General features: G+C 38.8%; 1 protein-coding gene across 2 annotated transcripts in view; it reads left to right on the top strand.

Annotated features, from left to right (window-relative positions):
* PRICKLE2 (prickle planar cell polarity protein 2) overlaps window positions 1–25754 on the top strand; it is a 257614-nt gene that overhangs the window by 17571 nt on the left and 214289 nt on the right. For both annotated transcript variants that reach the window (XM_078661544.1, XM_078661545.1), the window contains exon 2: window positions 23005–23188. In XM_078661544.1, the coding sequence (XP_078517670.1) occupies window positions 23057–23188 (132 nt within the window). In that variant the 5' untranslated portion in view covers window positions 23005–23056. The remainder of the gene's footprint in view (window positions 1–23004; window positions 23189–25754) is intronic.

The following is a 25754-nucleotide window of genomic DNA, read 5'->3' as shown; positions in this document are numbered from 1 at the left end:
CGCAGATTACATGCTTCGCTGTGATGTTAAGAGGAGGGCAGGCCTCACCTGGCTCCGAGGGCACATTGCTGCGCTGATGTGCCATTAGCATTGACAATGCATTCACAATGCCTGTAGACATTAACATTGATAACGCCTATAGCTCTCGGATTGCCGCAACCTATTGACTTTGCCAATGCTTGTTTATAGCTGGCTGCTGACAGTGTCGGAGCTTTTGTCATCCTCACCCAAAAGTAAATAGAAAGGGGCTTTAGGGTAATCCTCTTGAGCCATTAGTCGCTTTGAATCAGCCTCCCTAAGCACTAGCTTGCTTGAAAAGTCTTTCACATCTTGGATCACCCCTCAACAGGATTGAGCAGGTTTACCTTATCAGTGGTGATTGGCAAAGGACTCCCTCTGAGGATCAACGCTGCTTGTTTAGCTTGTTTGATTGTAATGTTTGGGTTCATTTGTTAGTTTTATAGATAATTCATATATTAAACAAGAGTTCCTGAAGTGGTTTACCAACAAGTTTGCAGAAAGTACATTATGTTTGGAAATTTTACAATCATTTTTGCCATGAAGGTTATGTAGTACATTTCTGTATCCAATAAATTTCATGTTTGTAATGAGGGGCTGGTTTCATCTGAGATTGCAAGGGGTTCACAGAAGGGGGCTGGCACTATTACCTACAGGTTCTGTAGGTATCTGCAAGGACATGCAACACTTTATAAGTAATCTGTATTGGTTTATAATTTACATAGTTGAACTAACATTTGAGGAAATTCAGAGGTTGGGTTAAAATACAGAATTACTATTTTTCAAATGGTCAGATCATCTAACATTCAGTATCCAACTCACAGCTTTACATTGTCTATGGGGGCCTCCATCTCTGCTTCTTTAGGATCTCATAATTATCAATTAGTCCGTCTCCTGTGCATTCAACATTATTGACCCCATCTTTAACAAAAGAATATTCAACAATCAAATTGTGAAGGTGTGTAGTCTGGACCTTTCCACACTGGTTGTGCAGTGATACAGGAAACTCCCTGCCTTGTGGTACAGTGAACTCCCTGTCTCTAGCAGACCCGGGAAAAAGACATTAGCAAGGGAAGCAGCATCTCTGGGTCCAGAGCCACTCATTCCTTCGGAGCTCATTTTCCATGCAGCAGATGCATTACAGCATCAGTCTCTTGGTCTCTGTTGGCAGTGACTGCTACTTAATGTGCTTTATACATTTGTCCCTTTCAGCATTGGGAATGATCGGGGTAATCTTGCTCTTCTGCATCTTTGGCCTCCTATGGCTTCTCCTGCTCCCAGTTTTCTTTCTCCAGTGCTCCTGCTGCTCATTCCACTTTTGCCAACGGCTCCACACTGCCAGCACTCCAATCCTAGCTCCCCCGTATCCTCATCCTTTTCACCCAATGGATCAGAAAAGAATCTGTCCACCTGACCTTCACCCGGGACTGCTTCTGGTATGCTGGCATCCTAATCTGAGGACATCTTGTAGCCTGTGTCCACCATCCTTCAAGTCATGCTTCAGCCACTCCTCATCGAAGCTCCACAGGCAGCCACTACTGCAATGTCAGGTGCCACTTTTCTCAGGACCTCAAGAGCACTTTTGAGCCCCGATGAGTCCATGCCATGGCTGTATTTAGGATTTCGAGTTGGTGTGCTGTGTCGTGTTAGTGTGATACACCTAGGTGAAGAGGGGTATGGGAAGAGTGTTTTATATATAATTGTCCCTATTGCTTTAGATACAGAGATAGGCAGGTCAGTGGGGGACATTTCCACAAACTGCTAGAAAGTTACGCATAGGAATCTCCATCCTTTCATTTGAGGAGGTGAAAACTTGTAAGTCTAAATCTAGGTGGACATCTCCGCAAAACAATTGTGAATACCACCCAAAAGGAGATCGCCACCTTGCTGTAGGTGGAGATGTCCACTTGTGTAGATCTACACATGTAAATTAAATTTTGTGAACGAGGTCCTTTTTGATTTCACTGTAAATAAAAAAATTTATACAACATCAAAGCACGTTCAAAAGGCAGTTTTGTGCACCTAGGTTTACCTTATTAAACTTTGAGGGTTGCGATCTCAGACGTCATGGGAGGATAATTTCCCAGGATTCAAAAACTAATATAAGTACAGGTGATTTGAGATGGTGGTGATGCTTATGGCTTCATCACTATTCACCAGGTCCAGTCTTCCACAAGACAGCCAGTGTTGCAAGGGTCTATAATAACTGCCAATGGAGCTGTCACTCGGATGCTCAAATCAGCTCTATTTAATTTACTTACCTAAGCAGTTTTTTATAGCATGGACTAGACTGGACATTAGACTTGTGACTATCTTAGCCTTATGTAAATATAATTTGTTTACAATTCTTTATTAAAGTTTTCAGAGGCAAAAGCTCATTCCAGAATGCAAAGAAAAAGATTGTTACAACGGCACTCCCATTTAAAAAAATATATATTTCCATTACAGAAATAATGAGTATTGTTGCAAGGTTGAATTGAATTTGTGTTGTTGGTCCTTAAGTCATGCTAGATTAATAGGAGGGAGAGGGAAAAGGAAAAGGTGACGCATGCTGTTAAGTACAGTAAACTCAAGAGGAGCTTGTATATTGCCCTAGCCCTGTGAATTTATCACCTTTAGAACATTTTCTGGGTTAAAGTAAAGATTATGAACAGTTCTTATGATGGAGGGAGGGAGGAAGACAGAGCTTTTTGGGGTGGTGGGAATCATGGGGCTTGGAGCTTCAGGATATGATCTAAGTAGGTCAGTTTTTAAATTCTTTTCTGAAAGTCAAGCTGCTTTGGCTGCTCTCAGGTGAAGAGGTAGAGAGTTCCAAGATCTAGCAGTGAAACCCTACAAGGATTGTTTAGGGGCAAGTGAAGATTTTAGTTATTTTGTTTCCAGGATGTGAGAGCTACTGCACCTTGATTGTTCTAAGCCTACTTAAATGGCCAGGAGGTCCAGTAGGTAGCCGAGTGTGCCATTGCGTAGTGCTTTGTAGGTTAGACAACATATTTTGAGCTTGGCTCTTGGTTCTAGTGGGAGCCAATTGAGTTCTTTCCATATTGGAGGAATTGTTCAAACTTTTTTCTCTCCATAATGAGGCATGCTGTGGAGTGAATAACAGCTTTTAACGGGGATAGCATGGAAGCCACTAGCCCAGCTGAAATGCTGTTTCCAGAGTCTATTCTGGATATTATGAAAACATGGGTAGCTGTTCTGAGTTGATTGTAGGAGAGCAGGTGTTTTATTTGTTTTAGCTGTGTAGGTGGAAGTTAGCGGATTGCATTAAGTTTAGGTGGTGAAACATAGTGAGTGAGGAGATGGCGTTTACATTCTTTGCTGGGACCAGTCTGAATTCAGATAGTTCCAAGATCAGGGAGGGGTTCAGTTTGTGATTAGATTTGTGAGACAAAAGCAAGAACTCAGTTTTTGGGGGGCTCTCTTCATTCAGTGAGTGTTCATCGAGTTGTGTATTGTCTTTAGACCATTTCGTAGAGTGTTATTTCATTGAATATAATTTGAAATGTTTCTGTGATAGTGTGGATCCTTGTGCCACACCACATATTACATTCCCTGCCTGAGATGTATATGATCTCAGTTTTATTATTTACGATATGCCTTTCATGAAGCATTTAAACCAGTTTAGCACTGTGTCTCAGAAACTTATTCTTCTTTCTATGGTCGTTAGTAGAAAATCATGGTCCATCATGTCAAAGGCAGCCAAAAGATCTAGTAGTACTAGAAAACATGCTTCTCCGTTATCCAAGATGTGGTGAATGTCCATTATTACCTTTAGTGTTGCTATGCCAGTGCTATGCCCTTCTTTGAAGTGTGATAGGGAAGAGCATTGGGATTATTATAGTTGTTTAATTGAATACATGCACATTTCTCAATGTTTTTTCACAGCCAAAGTAGGTTGGTGAAAGGACTGACATTCTCCATTACTTTGGGGTAAGCATTAGGTTTTTATCTGAATGGGACAGATTTGGCCTACTTTCAACTTGTCATTGATGGGCTGTTGTGACAATGTGGCATTTAGTAAGGCAAGCCAGTATGGAGCGAATAATTGAAAGCTTTCTTTGATGAGTTTTGCATGAATTACCTCTCTGAAATAGGGAGTGGGTCGCAGCTGGCTGATGATTGTTTTGAGGTGATCCCGCCTAATTTCCTGGAACCTGCCCAAAGTGTTGGATGTTTGTTTTTGTGAGAACTAGAGAATGTGCTAGTTTAGATTTAAAGTTAGCTTTCTTATAAGTATTTGGTTGGAGAGAAATGTTGAGAATTATTTTCATTTTCCGTGGGTGATTTTGTATTTATTTTATGTTGCAGAATTGAGCTCTGGGTGGGTTCTGAGACTGCATGATGGATGTTTCTGCCTTCTTGATTCCTTGCTTGCAAAAATGTTCCCAGGTTGGATTTTTCTCCTGTCTTATTATCCTTTTTCTGCCATTGTCTTTCTAAGGCTCTGATTTCTCTTTTGATTTTTGTGACGCTTGTTGTTGAGCCATGGGTGGATGGGTGTGGGGTTGGACAATTCGCTGGTTGTGGAGTATTATGTATTCTTGGCCTCCATATCGTAGTTCTGGTCTATCTTGTCCAAATTTAGAGCTAAAGAGTTTTTAAGAGAGCCTTCAGTAATTTGTTATAATCATGGCTTTGAAGTCTGCTTCTGGTTTGTTCATTCTTGCCCACAATGTGGTGTACTTACAGAAAGTGGTCAGGACTGCCTACTGCTGAGTGCAGGAGACACTCGATTCCATTTGATATGGTGAAGATTAAGCCTAAAGTTTTTCTTTTGATGTGGGTAGGGAAGGAGGCATGTTGAGTTAAACTGTCTAGTTTTAGATGCTGCCACCTCATCTCAACATTTTACATTGCCACAATATATGCTGAAGTCTCCCATGTGGATGGTGTGGGTGAAGACATCTAAAGGGTCAAGCTATATTCTGGAAGATGCTCAGGAATGTTTTGTGTGCATTTAGAATATATGGATGTAAATGGTTAGGGATGGGTTAATGGAGAGGGCATTTTTTATGTTAGCAAAGGATGAGTATGCAATAGAGTTTAGTAAACAAATCTTTAAAGAGTACCTAAAGATTACATCTACACCACCTTAGGCTTTCCCCTTACCTGTCTGATCTGATAATTGTGTAGCCATTTGGTACGAATGACTTTAGAATGTTGTTTGTGAACTCAGCCAGGTTTCGGTCATACAAATGTAATACACTTTTTGTTTTCAGCATTTTAAATGCCATTTGTACAATTTTAATTGTTCTGATCAAGAATGCATTAATGTATTTAAATGATGTTTACATACTTATCAATCCATTTGCTTCCAAAGGCGAATTACTACAACAAGCAGGCTTGTCTGGGTACCACATTCTAGAATGTCTGTGAAATGAGAACTTTCTTTGCCAGAATAGACATTAGGAAGCCTTTTAAAAAAAATGTGTTTTAGAGCACGTAATGTAGTATTCACTGTGATCATCTTTTATGTACTCTTATATGAATTTGTGAATATGCATTTGTGAACTGGCCCCGAAACATCTAAATGGAAATAATTAAAATGCTCAGGGAATATTCAAATACAATTAGTAAAAATAGAAAGGACGGTGACCTCTTTGCAGTTTAATTTATAGCACGTTGGACGTTTTGAGGCCTATTCGTAAAGGCACGTTTGTAAAAAAAAAAGTACATCTGTAGTACTATTTCCAGTACACACAAATGCTTTTATGAATTGGTCCAAAGTATTTTCACATACTAAAGTTCTGTACCACCTCCAGCTGGTCTCATACCAGGACTTGGATTAAAGTGAATTTCTTGCCACAGACTATGTGATTGAAGTTCGAACAGTAAAGTAAGAGACTGAACTGCAGAGGTATGTAATCAAATACAGTTACGGGGGTGTGATATGTGCTGCATCTGTACGTAAGGAAAGATGCCAAAGCCCTTCCATATTAAGACTCTCAATGAAGAATTAATTCTATAAACACAGTTTACAGTTGCCACTCATGTGGCAATTGTTTATCAATCCGCCTATGTATCCTAATCTCAGGAGCTAAATGGATTTATAAGGAGTAAGGCAAATATGTTTAAGATTTCTGAACAGTTTCTCAACATGAGCTAAAACGTATTGCATAGATGTGTTTGATACAACTGTCTCATACCCTTGCTGCAAATTGATAGGAATACATTTAGCAGTTTATAGCTGGTTAGAGAGGAAAATTACTCGTTGAGCACTAAGGAAATGATGGGTCACCGGTTCAATCATATCTTGTAGATACATGGACAATTTGGCTAACAACCCTCCTACAAATTGCCAACATGGATTTACCTCCATTTGGTGAGTAAAATATGGTGTCATGTTTGTAGAAAAACTAGTTGTATAGTACCCCATTGGCTTATGTAATGTTGATGAGATACTGTGTCAAAGTGTCACTTTCATTATAAAGAGCCAGTACCTTCTAAAAACCGATATATTCAGCATGCGAGGAATCTCGGGCACCCCCTGCAAATGTGTGTTGCTAGTTCTTAAGATTATACCAAGTTTCTTCCAAAAGGACAGACCATTTTTTTCAGAGTAATTTGTCGCTCAGCAAGATGTCTGCAGTGTCCATTAAGACTATTTCTGTAGTTTTACGATGGGCTTAAAGAATGGTTAAACCATGTTCCATGTCTGGATATAAAAAATATCTGTTCTCATGTGAAACTAAATCTTCCACTAACTGGTGTTGATGCTGATGGTGACGTGTGAATCTCACCTTAGAGAAAAAGCCTGAAAAGTAGATTTAACCCTGTTCTGTGTGGCCCGCTTTTGTAATTGCCTGGCTAAAACATGATGGAATGTGCTGTGAGTAGATCCATTTTCCAATAAGAAACCTCCACAAGTTTTAGTTTGAATGTACCATTATTTTCACTGTCACCAAGGACTACGGCTGTATTTTTCTACCCAGGTCTTGTGTGATTCTGTTGCAAAGGAGTGTACCAAATCACGGATGCAGTTGCATTAAAAAGAGTTGCCTGCTGTAGTAGGGCTTCCTACTATGTTATTGGAAATCTATATTTTCAATGATAGAAAGACACTGAATGATTCTGACAATCCTTTTGCATATTTTTTAGTGATCAGGGAGAAAGATATTCCCATTTATCCTCACTGCTGTGACATTCACCACACATGTGCATAATGGGATATCCAGCCCTTGTGCGTTTTAAACTGCACAGTGAGTGAAACATTGATTTTATTTTTTGGTGGTGTTCAGGTGACATTTTTAGAAGGTGAATGGATATCTGTTCAAAACCTCTGCTTGTGACTTAGTTTTCATAATTCACTTTTTTAGGAGATGGAAATTGTTACCCGACTCTAGCCACTCACAGTCAGCACACATTTCCTTGCCCAGGAACAGTGGGAACAACATCAAATCTACATACTCTTGGCATCCCCCTGCAATGGCCAAGTTAGTTGCATGAGTAATTCTGGTACTAACATTTCTGAATGGACTAGGCTTTTGTCCTTTCATGGATCATCAACCTGCCACTGCACCAAGCACAATAATCAGCCAAACCCCTTAGTGGTACACCCAGCAGAAACTGTTGTTTAATGAAACAGAGCAGGAAATATAGACTATTTCTAGCAGTTGGAGCTAAAATGCCTGGACCCAAACTGGATGCAGTGGAACCACATTAAATCTCTCAAGTTTTCTTGTTGCCCTTTACTGAAAAGGGGGCTTGATGGGAGACCAATTTACAGAGATCTGAGGATTGATGCCACAGCGATAGGAAAAAGTATCAATTAGCTATCTTGCCCACCTACATTTTTGAGTTGAAGAAAACATCTTGACCATTACCACTGATGGTTCCTATCCAATTTCATGGAATCTTCACTGAATTCAGATGAAGACAACCACTCCATGACGAGTTTAATCTTCACATATATTTTGAGCGTAATGTAGCAGTTTTAATGATGTTAATGCTCTAATGCTAGGCCTCGTCTATTTGCAAGTTGATGTAACTTCTTATGCATTTTCTGTTCAAAATATTCACAATACCTCTTAGGAATTATTGACGTTTCTGCCTCTTCATATGGATGTCTAGTGTTCCCCATTGTCTTTAGTTGAAATGAATATACTTATTTTTGTCTGTTTCTAGTTTCCATTTGATACATTTGTAAGGGAAATTAGATTATACATTTCACTACTTTTACAGGACTTACTGTGGGCCATAATCTATTTACTCTTGAACTGTATCTTTATTTGAATGGTTGATCCGTACACACTCCAGAACATCCATTAGAGTAAGTCTTGTAGTCGACCCACACTGATAAGCATTGAGACAGGGATATTTGCCAGTGTGAAGCCTTCCTGGAAAGGGTATTATGGGAATTCAGCAAAGGCACATTTAAATGTCTCTAGCCACTCTTCCACTGCAAGCATGCCAGGGTTTATATAGCTTCCCAGTGATTAAACTGTACCTCTAACACTTCTGTCTATCACCTTTTTGTTTGCAGGTATTCACAAACCTCTGTAGGTAACTTCCCACTAGTAATATAGCCAGCGATTCTTTCCTGTCAAAGGAAGGAGTAAGGGCCTGATAATGATTTTAATGGTGTGGGAGCGGGCCACCACGCCACCGCCACGATCCCACACCACCGAACCTCACCACCGGTCACCCGCCAGATTCTGAGATATCTTGTGGTCCGGCTGGCAGTCCTTTGGTATTCCCACAGCATTGCCTATTAAATAGGCACCACAATGGGAACGCCAAAGCCCATTCTTGCACGGCATAGACTATAAAGTCCATGCCGTGCAGGAAAGGTGGTGCATGCAGACAGGCACACCATGTGCCCCCCTGCATGCGTCCCATTGCCCTGAGGGACCTTGGGAGCCTGTAGTGTCCCCTAAGGTTCCTCACTGCCACCCTTTTTATGGCGGTTTCACCTCCATGAAAAGGGTGGATGTGAGGACACTCGTAATATGCTTGACGGTGCCACAGCGGCACAGCCAGCATATTGCGGCCCTCAGACCACCACCAGGGATCGCGGATCCCTGGTGGTTAGGGCAATCCTATTGCGGTCCAACCGTCGTACTCCTAATATGGCGGTCGGACCACTGGTGCGGCGGTCCACGACCAACCCGCACCTGTGCCGCAAGTGGCCCTAAATCTGTGTAATTGTGAGAAGGGTATGATAACCTCAGAATCGGTAGAGATGTTATAGAAGTAGATTCACAATAGAAAACAGTATTTTCTCCTGTGCAAATGCACACATGCATACTATTTTCCCATTCAGAAACATAAATTCCCTTCATTTCAGAATGTGTAAATGTATATGCATGTTAGAACTCAAGGCAACATAAGAAACTGGCAGTTTCCTAAGGAATACTCATAGAATTTCTATGAATTAAATGGAAGTTAGAAATTTACTATATGAGAAGCCCAGTGGAATCCAATTTCTGATAGTGTTTGTAAATTAGGCCTTCAATGTCATCAGATCTGTGAGCTAATAGAGGTGCTTATGTTATCTATAATTGCATAAGGTAACCATACACAACTAGAATTGTACAGAGTGCGCATTTCTGATGTGCATGTACGAATGTCCTTCGTGTGCTTCAGAAGTGTCATGTGTGATGGTATTAGGTAAAATAGAAGAACAGAATTACATAGTCAGACACATTTAGATCCTACGAGTATTGTTTCAATTGCTTCATGAGAACATATTCTTTAAAATGTATGACATTGGAGCTCTTCATGTCTGCACTGTTTTTTAGAATCCTACCATGTAGTACCAGACTAACAAGCAGGTCTTATTAATTAACTATATTGCTTGCTCTAATGTGAGCGTTGACTGCATTAATGGGTTAGCTCAATATCTCCTTAACGTGGGCAATACATTTCTTTACCTTTCTTTACCTTTCTTTAGAGCACGATCAGTTGCAGGTCTACAATTTTTTTTTTCAACCATTGGAATAGACCTATGAAATAATCAAAATTTTCGCATTTAAATCTAAGGTCGACTGAACTAGTTTTGTGCCATCTTAGAATCTGATGAACTAAGTAAACATTTACCTGCTAATTGTAATTCATATCAGCCTTTCTCTCGTTACTAGTAATTTCTTACAAAGGGTTCTGAAAATGGTTGATATTAGTAGTAGGTATTGTTTACTGGAACAAAAAAATTGACAAAACATAGCAAGATACAGTCTGTTCGAAATATACTAAAGACGTTGTGAAACTTGAGTAGTGCAAGGTATTTTTGCTCTGAAGCTTTCACTAACCCACCAGTGTGCAAACAAGATTATCTGTAATTGCCTTGTGCAAAAACAACATTATAAAATTGCCCGACAGTGATGGAAAAACTAACAGTTAGCACAATCAAAGGATTAAATTTCCCGAATAACTTCATTTAATGAAAATATTTCTGAGCCATTTAAAACGTCTTACAGGTTATAGATAGTACCATGTTTCCCACTTCCTTCAAAACAAAGAGCTGTGCAGGCACACTGCTGGTTAAAGCTGTTACTTCATTTCCCCTTAACAAAACATCTAAAACGTGCCACAGAACATTCTCTTTGCCTCTGGTATCTCTTTAGCCAACAGTGTTGTTGGGAATGTGTTTCCCTTGAAAAACAAGTATGCTACTAGGTTCTTCAGGGGCTTCAGGGAGCAACTGCAATTGCTTGATTCAAGAAGTGGATGTCTACTAATCAAGGGATTACATTTTCTCTTGTAGGGTGAGGTCTCTAGAACAGCATGTTAGCAGTTCTTGAGCCTGTAACACAATTAAGCTGATTTATTCCATACTGTACAAACTGGGGCAATATGTATTTTGGTCTGGGTACTTGTCAGGGGTAACTTCTTTGGTGGAGGATATTGGCAACTTATATAGATGGGATACATGGCATCTTATACTTGCAAGCAGTCTGCCTATTTCGAACAACTAATTTCAATGTGGTTGTTCAACATACTTTATGAATTGTGCCCTTAGTAAAACCAGGGAACAATGACTTGACCCATCAAATCTACCAATTTCTCTTCTTTGTTTGTAGAAGCCCCAAGAGTCCCTACATGATCTCTGCCTTTCTACTAACTTTATAACCTCTTACTCCTCTTTGTGCACATTAATCTTCTTAACATGTCATTACATTTTTTTTGTTCTTTAAATATCTTCATTCGCGGGCGTACACTTCAACTGGGTGTTAAATAAGGGTGAGTGAGGACTCTACAATATGCTTCTACAGACTTCACAATATATTTGGAAAACTTCATAAAATGCTTAAAATTTGACATGGTATAAAATATAAAAATGTGTGACAAAAATTATGCAGAATTTTGAATTGATGTAGAATTGTTCCTGAGATATAATTAGGCAAACGGTCATCCCATCACAATCTTCATGTAGTGCACAAACTGTGAACTTTGTCCAATACCACTGATGCAATAAATCAAGTTTCCATTATTAGTATAAACTATGTTAACGAGAATATCACTCATATATACTGATATTACACTGCACACACAATTTGGGGACCTTAAAGTCTTCGGAACAACCACCAATGTAATGGTTGCTCTCATGGTTCACTTAACTATTTAGTTTTCCCTCAGATTATTACCGCCATATCTGCATAACTGATCTACCCCACAATATTACTTTGTTAGCAGCATTATGATGTAAGGGTCTTTGCAGAGAATGAGGAGAATGACCCTGTTCCTTATTGATGTGGTGGCTATTTTTAAAGTTCAGTGACTGGTTGGTTTCTTGCCAAGGCATCAACAAAGACATTTATTTTTTTGGTAAGAGAATTAACAACATAGTCATGTAATTCATGAAAAATATTATGAACACGTCGAACCACAATACAATGTACACATCCAACCTAGGAGAATATTTTTCGATAGAAGTTGATTTTCATTCTCCTTCTGCAATTAAGGGTGATCATGTTCTTGCCAATAAGTCAATTTAGGGAACAATTGTCACGTGCCAATGTCAGAGTGAGAGATAAACCTTAAGTGTTGGGGATAATACAAATGGAGTTTGCAGTAATATTACCGTACTTTTGATTTCAGGGGCTCTTTTAACTTACCTTATTTATATGGTATTTATTGTTTAAAGATGTTTTTGCACATGAACACAGTCACTTTGAAAAACTAATTATGGATAACGAGAAGTACAATAACCTCTTCTGCATACAAAAACAGGAGGATATCAGAGACCTTTATTATTGCAAAGAGCAGCCAGCAAACCTCAGAAGCTGCGAGTGGTTATTTAAAGGCAAGCGGGTGAGTACCATACAATCAAAGAGAAATTGTTAGGTAACTGTGGAAGGGCAGTAGAATTTGGAAGAGCTGCATAATCTAGAGATAGAGAGAGTGAGAGAGAGTTCCAAAGTATGAGTATCCAGCAGAAGAATCCATGTTTTACAATATTTAGCTTAGTTTGGGAGTTTATCAAGTGCAAGAAGGGATTCACTTACAACATTTCAGGTTCTGCTAACAGCTTAAAGTTTCTTCAGATGCTGAGGCTGGGAGTGAAAAGGAACTTTTTAGCTGTGATATGGAAGATTTTAAAGGTGAATGGCGTGTGAAATGATCTTAGGGGAGGGCAGTCAGGGAAAAGGAGGTCTTAAAAGGCTACATTGCACATGACCCTTTATACTTCAAAGGGTGCATGGCACACAGCCCATTATAATAAAGTCAGATGATGACTTGTGCAGTCTTGATTGACAGAGCAATGGGCTACTACTAGACAGGTGACCTTGGCGCATGTCGGATTGGCTAAAGGAAGTGAACAGCTGTGGTTCACCCAGCTGAATTTTGTTTGCTTTTGAAAGTCTAAGAGGTGAGCGACATGCAAGCCCAGGTTGAAATTGGTCTCTTGTTTGGACTATATGTCAGAATCTTGTTTCCCAAAATATTACGACACAAAAATATTTTGGTAAAATAACTTAGGCTATTATATTGACTTTCAATACTTGTAATTTTAAGTTAAAAAAATATCAACAACAAAATGTTGTGATTTAGAAATATACTAAATACAGCACTAACATACAGACTACAAAGATATAGATAGAATTTTAAAATTAAAGGAAACATAAGCACAATATTGATTTCAATAAGAGAGCTTAAACGATTTTTCTAAACAATAAAATGTAAATTTTCATTCATATTTGGTTTGAATAACTATTGCCCTTTATTAAAAAAATAAACATGTAATTTATAATTCTAAATATTCAAATAGCATATTAAAATAGCTAAATAACTAACATTGTAAAATATTTTTCATCTTAAATCCATTTAAAATAGAATAATTCATATATAATAAATATGACATTAATATAACATTGGAATACAATATAATTAGAAATCAATTAATATATTGTATTAGAAGTATGTATATATATGTATATATATATATATATATATAAATGTTTGTGTCTACGTATGTATATATATATATATATATTCCAGCTCCGAAGTACCCAACGTACAAAGGAGCACCCGGACCTCAGCTGTACACAAGGAGCCTTGAATGGTAAGCACGCCTCCAACACAACGATATCCTTTAACTTTGATTTGGTAACACGTTACCAAATCACAGTTTGGACTTGCGAGCCAATACCGATTCAGTATTTGGAAAGGGCGTCCCTTCCAAATATCAAATTGGAATGGTATGCATTCATGTTTTGCATCCAAATTCTCCTTGCAAAACTTCAGTGGTGTAGCTAGGCCTCTGGTCACCTGTGTTGATCCCTGTGTTTGCCGCTCCGTGGTGGCTGCAGTGAAGAGCGAGGGGATGATGGTGCAAGTTTTGCCCGCTTGCCGCCCCGTGCGGCAAAAGCATTAAGGAGCGGGTGGGTTTGCTATTGCAGCCCGAGACGGCCACTGCCTCCAAAACTCGTGCCGCCCAGGGCAGCCCGCACCACCCGCCACCCACCCTAGCTACGCCACTGCAAAACATTAATACTTTGCAAACTACAACCATGTAGTGTTACCCATTTTCCAGACAGGAAGGTGTCCCCTTGTGGTCCCTTCCACTTTGTACACGTAAAAAAAAGTTTAAGAGGAGGCAGAGGTACACGTGCCCATTGCGTCTTCTTAAATACAAATAAATAAATAAACAGGGGCAAACAGTTAGCAATTTAAAAAAGTAATTGCTTTATTAAAAGGCAACCACAGGCATTGTGGTTTGCTGTGCCCAGCAAGCCACCATCCCTGTGATAGTGGCAATTCCTACTGTATTGCAAATTGAGACCTACCTTGTTAATATTCATGAGGTAGGTTGATTTGCAACCCACTAAGAACTGCTAATCTAAAAAGAACACTTTCTTATGTTTAAAATGACGATTACCAAATAGCAATTCAGAAGAAAAAAATCGCTATTTGGAAATCCCTATCTAAAGGTACATATATACAGCGGACCCAATATCATTAAAAAAACAAAGAGATCTTTATTGATACACAGGAAATGTATGGCATTTAATATGATAAACAACACAAAAAAGAAGGCTCATGCTCTTTCTGCAGAAGAGCTGTGACCTTAAACATACCTATAGCACCTTCTCCATATTGGATAACTACGCTGGGCACTTTGAACAATTTTAATCTACGCAGGAGATCATGATGACTTCCAAAAACATTTGGATCTTAGTTCTCTTACCATTACCTTTGCTTACAGCCCTCATTAGCGACACGAGCGGTGCAGACGTATTGTATTAAAGTATGATATAAGCTATTAGAGTCTGGCCTTTGTAATGGTCTCTCAGTTAATGGGGTGACTTGGGTGTACTAGTTGGTGCAAAGGGGGCAACAGTTCAACAGGAGACAGTTATTGATCAAACTGGTCTCCATAACCAATGTCACAGACATTAAAGCCACTGGTTCTGAAAATGGGTGGGCACCAAGAAGTAAAACCCCTAAGGGACCACCAAACTTTAAGGGCCCCTACTTCATGGACCGATAGTGCCTAAAATGTAAGGGTTGCAGATTCTTTGGTCTGGCTCCAGGAGTTTTTTTTGTCAGATTACCAAGTTGGCATTTCGCAGCTACAGAAAAATGCAACATTGTTTTCATGGGATTTGCCAATTTCTTCAATATGTACTTGTCGATCTCCAGTAATTAAACCACAGTGAAATGAGTAATGCAAAACAAATAAAATATTATTGTATGGATAACATACTTTTTTAACCAAGATGCTAACATTACATAGCCCGACAATTGTAAAATTGTGTAATCAGGCCAAAGCCTCCCTAAGTGAGAAGCATGAATATTTTAAATGGTTGCTAATGTCTGAACACCAGAAGATAAATGAGTCTTTACCCTCTTTAGTCATACTCCCTGTCTGCATTAATTTCTCTTAAAACGGCCCACCAGGCACGCAAGACACCGGGCCTTTTCATATTTTCGTAATTCCCCGAGATGGGTAGGAGTAATCTTTTTTTCTAAACAACACACCCAGTAGTTCAATCTGTAACTCTTACAAAAACAGGGGTTTCTTTAATGTTTTATTTGGCTATAAATCTTAGTAATATTTAACAAAACAATCTTGTTGGGAAATACAGTTTCTTTTTATACTTTTCATCAGGCCTCAGAGTCTTTTAATGAATGGTGTTATGCTATTCCTATTTTGTCTATGCACTTGCTGCAGTAGCCTCCGAGAGTTTGCCGGGACATAAATCAATAAACTACAACCTCAGTTCAGTTTTTGAACGTTTTTAGTAAATTTGCTGTCCCACCCTTCCAAAAAAAAACTTCCGTTGTCCCATCTGCTAGCTCACAAATTCAGACTGTGCTCGAAATCTTAAAAAAAAGATAGCAATGTAAATGACTAGCTTACATGTGTGGGCTGTCTAACCATCAATTTCTAAAGGTAAGACAAAAAAGCTTGTGGTAAAAGCTTGGCAGGTGCTGTATGGCCTTGTTTCCACTTTTTTCTTCTAAAAGTGACGTATTACATAAAAGAGCAAGATCAATACAGAAATACAGATTATATAAAATCAAATAAAAAACAAGCATATGAGAGAATAGAGATCCAATTAGGTATTTTACAGCAAAACCAGGATAAACTATTTTAAAATGTTTGGTACACAGCAGCATTAGAGGGGCGCCGTTTTCTTTCAGTAAATACCACAATATAACTTTGGAATGCACTTGTACCAGCATAAAGAGGGTGTTGGATTTGCGCATTAAAGTGCCTCCATTATGTGTGGGAATATTGATAAGAGCTTCTATTATTGTTGTTTCCTTATGCTCAAACCTCGATTTGCACGCCCATACGTGAAAGCGTTTGGTTATCCTTTTTATTGCCTATGGACACATGCCATGGAGATTTTGAGAGCATTCACTGGTAAAACGCATTACACTGTGCGTAATTCCCTAATGCAAGGTATTAGTCACTGAACACTTGCATAATTTACTTAGCACGCTGTTGAGATGTTTTCAGGCGTTTGCAGCATAACTACCTTTTCACAGTAGCTGTTTAATTTAAGTTTTCACATGAAAATTGCGTGTACAAGTTTTTTCCAAGGGAACAGCCTGGTGCTGTTGCTAAACTCTTTGACGGACTGGATGCAAACCAGACACCCGCTGCGCATTTGGGTCCTTGTGTATTTTAGATTTGATGAAATGCAGGAAACTGTACATTTTGGCAACGCTCCATTGTCTGACTGAGCTGAATGAACCTCGTGACTTCTGCTGGAAGACGTCTGTGTGCCTTAAGTTTGGAATGGGGAGAGGGCGTTCAGTCCGTGCAGAGAGCATATGTTTTCCCACTTAAATGAAACGACTTTCCTAGATACATTGACGAAGTCCGTAGTGCAAGTTCAGAAGTATTTTCTTTTTGTAGTGCGCGGAAAGTACCATGAGCCAGATGTTCAATTCTTACAGCAAGCATTTTGTTCAATGTTTTTTACAAAACAAGCCTTTTTTTCGTTATACTGCGCTCAGTGCAGTCAGAATATTTAATAAGCATTGGCAAAGCCAATCTGCTTTTCCAGTGCCGGTTTGCTGATATTGGTATTTCCAATGTAATGCAAGCAAAGGTGTTGAAATGTAGGTACCATGAATATACTTATAAATGAGAAGATCCCTAGTTCGATAATGAAAATATTAAAAATAGTATTGATTTATGAAAGATGCAATGCTGGAAAACTGTTGAATCCAACGACACTGAATGATTCAAGTCCCTTTGCTTTCAAAGGACACAATTGTTTCCATTTTAGTTGCCAAATGTCTTCCCTCAGCATGTCTGCCATTGTCAAGGGATGCGTGCTCATGTACTGTTGCTCCCCCTTTGCATCTCAGTCTGTTATCTGTGACCTGTAAGTTAAGAGTTGTCAAATAGTCAGTGGCGGCTCTTTCATTGAGGCGTGGGGCGTCGCCTCATTGCTTTCTCGCAGTGCGAGGCAGAAACATGAAATGGTAAAACTACCATTTCATGTTTCTGCTTCTCGCAGGGCGAGCAAGCGGAAGTGCCTGGTTGGGAGCAGGAGGGTGGGCGTTCCTGGTCGAGTGCAGGGTGGCGTTGCTAGCCCACTGTCTTTGAATGCTGACTGTTTGTTCGGCCCTAGGGCCGACCAAACCAGTCATGCTCAGTTGTGCACTCTCTCTTTTTCTCGATGTAGGCTGCATAGCCTACATGGAGAAAATGGCTCCCTGGCCTACAGGCGCCCGGCCGGGTGCCGTCTGCCTTTCCTGCACCAATCGAGATTGGCTTAGGGGAGCAGGAGGGAGACTGCCTAGTAAACGCGGGCCGGGAGCAGCAGGAGTTGAGGTGGTGGCGCGTGACCCGGTGGAAGCAGTGGAAGGAAGGTACGTTTTTAATTGTATTTAGATTATATATCCGAATGTTCCGCTAAACCCCCCCCCCCTCCCCACCCGTCTTGCCGGCGGAACTGATTGAGTACAGGTGAACGGATGAAAATAGGCAACCTCATGTGAGCTCGACTTGAAACCGTTGTAAAATAGTGACGGTTTTATGGAGCGTATAATGAATACTTTCGTACAGTGGCCCTTAAACTGGAATTTTGTGATTTTGCTGAGAAGATTGGAGATGTAATCTGGAGTTTAAGATTCTGACTCGATCATGCCCGACAGCTCCCGTCTTCCCTGCTTGGTGGTATTGTATGATGCTGGGCGAGTGTATTTTCCGTTTTCCTTTACCGCCATGTAAATCCCTATACAGTTATAATTTTAAAGTGAGAATAAACATTTGACCATCGCTAATCTTGTTCAAAGTCAAACGTGAACTACTGTGACTGCCTGCAGCTTTTGGCGTACTTGGTCGGCACTGTGCTTGGTATTTTAAACGAGGTGAACTTCCTTCCTTTCGGAGAGAAGAATACTTCCTTCATTTCTTTCTCTTAGCAGAAGGAAGTCTCAGACCAAAAAAATGGTAATTCCATTTTATCAACAGGAAGCTGGCTGTTAAAGGTTGCTAAGGGGTTCTTTCCAGAGTGACCCGAAGTACTGCAGAATCACTGTTCTGCCCTCTCAGCAGCTCAATGAGCCATTACAGGGGTCACATGTTGGCCGCTGCATTTCCCTGAAGCCGTTCTCTAAACGCTGGGCTAGTGCCTGTGCCTAGTACTTCCCCACCTGTACTTGCATCTTCCTTGCAGGCAGGTGTGGACATTGATGGCACTATGATCCAAAGACCATATTATTGACTGTTAATTTACATACTGACTGGGATGGCTCGGTGAGTTAAAAGCGTGTCTCTGAGAGGTGGTGATCTGCAGGTCAGGGGTTCGAATCCTGGCAGGAACTCATTCCACCACCCATTCTTCTGAGGTTGGAAAATAGACTAAAATTGAACTAAGTAATAATAACTCACCTGATAGTTACTGCAAAACAATGAATGAAGCTCTATATAATAAGAAATGTATTGTTGTATGAAAGATAAGTGCTTCCCTTGTGCGGAAATCACTTTTGGCTTGATTCACACACCCAACTCTCAAAATCAGAAATGCACTCCAGTAAGTTTCTTTCTTTGTTTGGAGACATTTTGAGGAACCACCAACAATCCAATAAGTAGCCTTGAAATCTAATAACAGTTGTAGGCTTCTGGGGTTCTCCCACTTCTCAAAATGTACTCCTGAGTAAGTAAAGCCGTGATGTGCACATGTTTAGATCACTCTTTTCCTACCTCCTCCACAAAGAAATTATTTTTCACTATGATGAAATCTCTTCCCCTACACTATCATTCAATGTGGAGGTGTCCACTCCACTTTCCACCAAGGGAAAAGGAAGGAAAACTAACTCCTAACATTGATAGGCGTTGTGTTACATGCTTTTCCATGTTGAAAAATTACCTGCAAAATGTTTGTGAAATCTGGTGTAATGAGTTTGATGATACTCCTCGTTGCTTACTTTCTGTTGAAATGTGCAGGGGGGTGAAGTTTGTGTATTCTTTAATAATCTAGAATTTTTGAAACGATCCAATAAACAATTATTAGTAGTTTTAAAGATATATTGATAGTAATAAGATCATCGACTTCATGACTTTTTGTTCTTCTTTGCTCCTGTGCTCTGATGTAAGCAAGGGGGACCTGTCAACTGTTCGTTTTATAATATTATTGTTGTCTCAAATGTGGGACTAAAATAATAAAGGGATTGTATGTCTGTCTATATTTATGACTACCACTCAAATGCTATTTTTGATAAGTTTGAACCATCTCAGTGCATGTCTATATTGCTGCAGAGATCTATGTATTCCTTTTTTAAATTTTTGAGTCATTTTTGTAGTAGTAAAAATGTAGAGTCCCAGTACTTTTTGCAGTGCTATTTAAGCCAGCCAACCAGTCTGGTTTGTTTTGCATCTAGGTCAAGCTGCCCGGACAGTTTTTTCCTTCTTGCCTACATTTTGTGGGCTGTAACATAAATCAACATATTTTTTCAATTTTGCAGTTTCTATTTTACGAGTAACATTCTTTTATGTACGATTTATATGAAGTGTGACGACTCTTCCTTAGAAATGTTTTGCTTATGTTTTCATGATGGCAGTCTTGAGCAATTTGTCAAAAAAATCAGCAGATCAGATAGATCTTTAATAGGCAGTTCTCTGCTTAGTATAATCACAGATTTGTCCATGTTTAAAGAAAGTGTATTAAGGGCATTTGAAACCTTCACATATTTGTGGGAATTTCAAGCCCCATAAACTAGGTGGAAAAAAAGTACTTCAATGCGGTATGAAATGGGGAATTTGGCAAAACTACATTTACTTTACCAACCAGAAGTTTGCAAGTATTTTTAAAATATTTAATTTGACTTGTTTCTGAACTGTGCATTCCGATGTTTCAGCAGAAAGTTAGAGAACAACCCACCTATTAGTGACGACGTGCCTGCCTTTTTCATTAACGACCTGACTAGTCCATTCTCCTCTAGTATAGATAAATGCAGTCTAAAGTGTTGTAGGGAACCAACTCAATTGAATGGGCATACATTTTAAAGTATTTAAGGGATTTTATGTATCCCACGTCTCCAACATGATGTTTGAACAGCCAGTGGAAAAGGAATCTGAATACATTCCATGGGTCTAAAACCCTGGCAATATTATCCTTTTATGGACAAGGTCAATGGTAAATTATTCTGTTTGTTAAATGACTACAGATTTTTAAAAAGTGACTCTTAACTAGCATTTTCTTTATGAAAACCTTTTCAATTTTTCTTCCGAGATATTGAGGTTTCTCTCTACTGGCAGCTGAGTTAGATCAATAGTGCCCTGTTTTCATGAAACCTATTTTAATGAGTCTATATGTATGTTATTTGCCTTTTCCAAATTTCTCAGCATTGGTATCTTTTAGAGGAAGTGCACCGTATAGGGCAAGAGTGATTATAACCAGTTTTCCAACCTATAATATGTTTTAGCATCTTTCCTTGCACCAACTGGGACAATCTGTGTTCTAGTCATGATTCCTGGCAGGAAACTGAGAACACTGCCCATGTTATTAATATATGGCATGATAGGGAGTGCTTAATAATAGAAATCTATTCTTGGCATTTGCACAATATTATGGTACTTTAAAAACGCTGTCAAAAACGCTTTCTAAGACCCAGCAATACAATAGTGAACAGCATGCAGGAAGATGGGAAATATGAATGAAGATTTATTATTGATGTGCCTAACAGGACCCAATCTACTCCCATCTTATTGTAATTAAACTGTTTGTTATTGATTTTAGGGATTTGACATAGTGCGGATCATGCACCAAAGAGTGGCAGAGTGCTTTACAGAGAATATTTTTATTGTAGAAGTGAAGTCTTAAACATGATTTGGTGTGCAGAGAAGGGTAGAATATGGTTTCTTGTGGAAACCAGATTGCATAAACCAGAATGTGAAATTGGACAGTACTAGACAGAACACTGTACATCATGCATTATTACATTCCACGTATTTGCATTGCACAATTTGGGAGGCCAAGTGATTTGCTTAGAATCAAAAATTTATTTTGATGACACGCTGAAATTGAGAAGAGAATTTTAGACTCTACATTATATGGCCCTTACTTTAGCCACTTGATTACATCTAGCAGAGATAGTAAACTATTTTCTCTAAAAGCATCTCTAATTTCTGTGAGAGATACTGAAACTGGTATGGCTTCAGAATCAATACTTACCTCTTAGAACAAATTGTGCTGCAGACCCATTTCATTAGTGAATGCAGTATGGAGAGAGGAATATATGTTCCAACACTGTCATTTTTGTATAGAAAACGGTAATTCAAACGGTCGAGACATGGTGACATAACTTTCATAAGGGGGAAACTGTGTAGTAGATCAAATAAGACTGTGCCACTGGCCCACATGACAGAAGCTGAAGAAGCAAATATATAGCTTTTAAAATGATTAACAGTAAAATTGATTTTGGTAGTGTTTTCTAGGAATTTACTTGGGTCCTGTCAGACAAACCTGACTTTGGGCCAAATATTAAGTTTTTTGTTACCATTATTTATTATTAATCTAATAGCTCTAGTCAGTCTTCTTTGTCCAGTATCCCTGTAATGAGAATGCAATCAGTTTGCTCAGTTTTAGTTACCTCTTGTAAATTATTACAAGAATTCCTGTTTAATCATAGGAAATCTCATGGAACAAATCCTGGCAGTAAATAGTGTTGATATTAGTAGTGCTTTCTCAAAGCTAAGCATGACCTTTCGCCCATATGCCAACAACATTTTAAGAAATGCTTAGAATAGTCTGGTTGTGTGTGGATGCTCAATTTCAATGCCACCTTGATTTTTGCCCTGGTTAGTTTTTGTTTGCTGGACCAGTGAGTGACAGAAGGTTCCAGAAAACATTAAACTTGCTTTGAGATGTTTCACAAACTATCTGATTCTCAGTGTTTCCATAACACCTTAACCAATCTTCTTCCTATAGTGCCATATCTTGGTTTTAGCAAATTCTCTTTCAAACAACAGACATTCTAAATATATTGAATCTCTGTCAAACGTCTGTGCATAAGCTTACGTCTTCGAATACTATTTGACCAGCCACATTTCATTCACTCAGTTCTATTCTGTCAGAAGAAAACCATGCCTGTGGGTTCTTGGGGAGTAGTGAAATGAAATAATAAAGCTTCCGTTTGAAAACACCAGCTTCGTCATCAATACAATTTTACTGGTATATGTCTAAAGATAGCTGTTTCTGTTCAACAACTTGCTCTGCCATTTTAGTCCTATTTTTTGTACTTTGAAAAAATAATATGTCCACTATGCATCTACAGCACACATCTTTAGAATTCTGATTGTTACACAACAGTGTTAACGCCCTAGAGTCAAAATCGTCTCTTTTCAAAAATGTAAAACAAACACTCCTTGACCCTCTGAGAATGTTCTTACAAAACAAATCATTTCAACTAAAGTTGCATGTGAGAATTGTTACTTTGCTTAAATGCATTTCACGTATTCACAATGATGAATTTTCAAGCAATGTTCATAGTTTGCAATTCATGTTCAAGTAATTGACAGGATGTATCTATTATTCTGGTTCAACATGCAACTGACACATTATTCTCGTTTTGCAGGAAGATTTGCCTTCATTGCAAGTGTCCACTGGAGGAGCATAGTGTGTCCGCTATGCCACTTGAGATGGAGAAGACCATGAACAAGCTCATGTTTGACTTTCAGAGGAATTCCACTTCTGATGATGATTCTGGTTGTGCCTTGGAAGAGTATGCCTGGATTCCTCCTGGGCTGAAGCCAGAGCAGGTAATTCTTTATCTGTCAGTTCACCATGTGTGCCCTATACAAGTATTGTAATTTGAAATATAGTACAAGGAACTATATTTGTTTTAACATACTATAAAGAAGAAACTTGCAGGTTTAGTACAATGTATGCTGTTTACAAGCAAATGCCTAAAGGGACCTATACCATACACTCTTTGTACTCTCCTTTGGTGACAGGCATTTGTATATGCAGGCAGCTGCACCAAGTGTCTTTTAATTTGTTTTTCTCCTTCTGTGTTGATTTTATTGTCAAATGAATATGTTTGGCATTTTCCATTCTAGGGGGCCTGAATAAATGAGTTGTTTCCTAATAAAACAAATTCCGTAAGAATTGAATAGGGCTAGCACCACTCAGGAGATGACCACTTTGTGTGATCTGGAGTAAAGTATGTGGATAATCAGGATTAGAGGCTAGATCTTCCTGATCTGAAGGCAGCCAATCCCGTAGAGGACCTCAAAAGTCACTGCCATGGCAACCTGTCTCAACGTATTATGAATTTGTGTTGGCAGGTATGCCTTGCAGTGCAATTCATTTGTGTGTAAGTAGCATTTTTAATAGTTACATTGCTAATAATTTTTCTAGGGTAAAGTTTCCTGAATGACTACTAAATGTGAGTATTTTATTTCACCTTGAGTGCAATGGAGAGAAAGAGGGAAAGGGTTTTATAAAGTAAATGACGCCAGTGCAAAATCTTGATCAACACAGACCATTTAGCTTACTTCACTTAATGTTGATGAAAGAAAAGATCAAATTCAGGTCAGTGGAAGTTAAATGTTCAAATTGCCTCAAGTGATGAAACATCTTATGTTGTAAACATTTACTAAACACTCTGATTTTTTAAATTATTGTATACCCCTTTATATGGTTAAGAGAAGGCTTAATTTAAAGACTAGAGTTTTGAAAGGAAATCTGTAATAGTACAAACCCAACAAATGTGCTTGTTTGCCATGTATGCCTTTCAAAATAACGTATGCCTAAAGTCACATAAATAATTTCATGTTACACATTTATTTTCTCCTGTACAAGGCATTTGTAACTTTAAAGAGTGATTTTAGAGATCTGAAAGAATGTAGATGAATTACTATTTTATAGTACAAAAGTGCGTTGCAAATCTGAATACTGCACCTTAAAGGGGTGCTTTTGTGATTGCATGATTTTATGACTTTTTCACCAGCCTTACACTCAGATCCAATAAAGTAAGTCTGGTAAGAAACGTACTTTTACATCTCCTACATGCAGTCCCTTATTTACAAACATACATTTTCCTTTGCTAGATGACCATAAACAATCATGGAAGTCTTGCAAATATAATTAACTGAATTAGAAGAAATGTCAGTATAAAATTGTTTCTGATATTGATATCAGCATTAGCAGTTGCTGCATTAATCATTTGGTATTCACAGTCCAGCACTATTTAGAAAGGTCATTCCCATTTCTTGATAGTGCCAAGAAATATATTTGGATGCCTGTGTATTTTTTTACTGACAACGTTCGACCCTTTGCATTCATCATTAAGAGATCACTGTTTTCTATATTAAATATTGATGAGCGCAACACATTTTCAAATACATGAGGGGATGCACTAAAGGAATAGGTCTTCTTCTCCTGGCCAAACCCCTAACCTAGACTGTAAACTTTACTAAACGAAGGTTTTGAATTATATTGACTTTGTAATTTATCTTGTTTTGGAACAACCGTCAAAAGTTGTGCTCATCTATCTAAATATTTGACATATCACATTATCTTCCCATCTTCACTTGATTGGTAGAAGCTTACTAGTACTTTCAGATGTTTTATAAATTTGTGTTCAGTGTTTTTGTTTATGCCCAAAAGCCTTTCAGTGTTGTGAGTACAGGTGCACTCTACTCATTTCGCTTGCCTACTGTGAGGCTCTAAAGGACACATTGGTGGCAATAAGAAACAATCAAAGATGGAACCTTGAGTCTCTCAGTCCTATTAATAGCATACCAACATATGTAAAGCGTGCTTCAATTTACTCCTTCCACGTTCCCTGGTTATGCTAAAATTCTTCTTGATCGATATTGATGCCCAGAGACACACAAGGCAGAAAAGTTTCCCTCAGACCTTATACAGGCAAATGAATAAAACATTTTAGACCTATTTAATACTAATATTTCAGCATCCTTTCTTACCTTAATAAAGCGACCTGCTGTGTTATGTTGATTTACTTGTGTTTGAACTGGGTACTTGGAGACTGTGCTGGGCATGCAGAGAAGGGGTTTAATAGTAATAACAATGCAGGAAAAAAGACACGATTCTAAGTCCCACAGAGATTATACGTATATGCATGTACATATTAAAGGCATTTGTACCCCTTCTAGTTGTTATTGCACCACACCTTTCTGCGTCCAGAACAATTAAAGACTTCTTAATGGCTATTTTCTGCATTAATAAGGTGCCCACCTGAATGCCATCAAACCCACAACGGGGCACAAAAAGTAAAAATAACCAGGCACAATGAACAACCTATCAGATAGGTCATTCTGATGCAGAAGTACTACCATAAATGACAAAATATCTTTTTTA

The sequence above is a fragment of the Lissotriton helveticus genome, chromosome 9, assembly GCF_964261635.1.
Source record: "Lissotriton helveticus chromosome 9, aLisHel1.1, whole genome shotgun sequence".
NCBI classification, from domain to species: Eukaryota; Metazoa; Chordata; class Amphibia; order Caudata; family Salamandridae; genus Lissotriton; species Lissotriton helveticus.
Note: the sequence above shows the minus strand (reverse complement) of the source record. Positions and strands in the feature narration are given on the sequence as shown.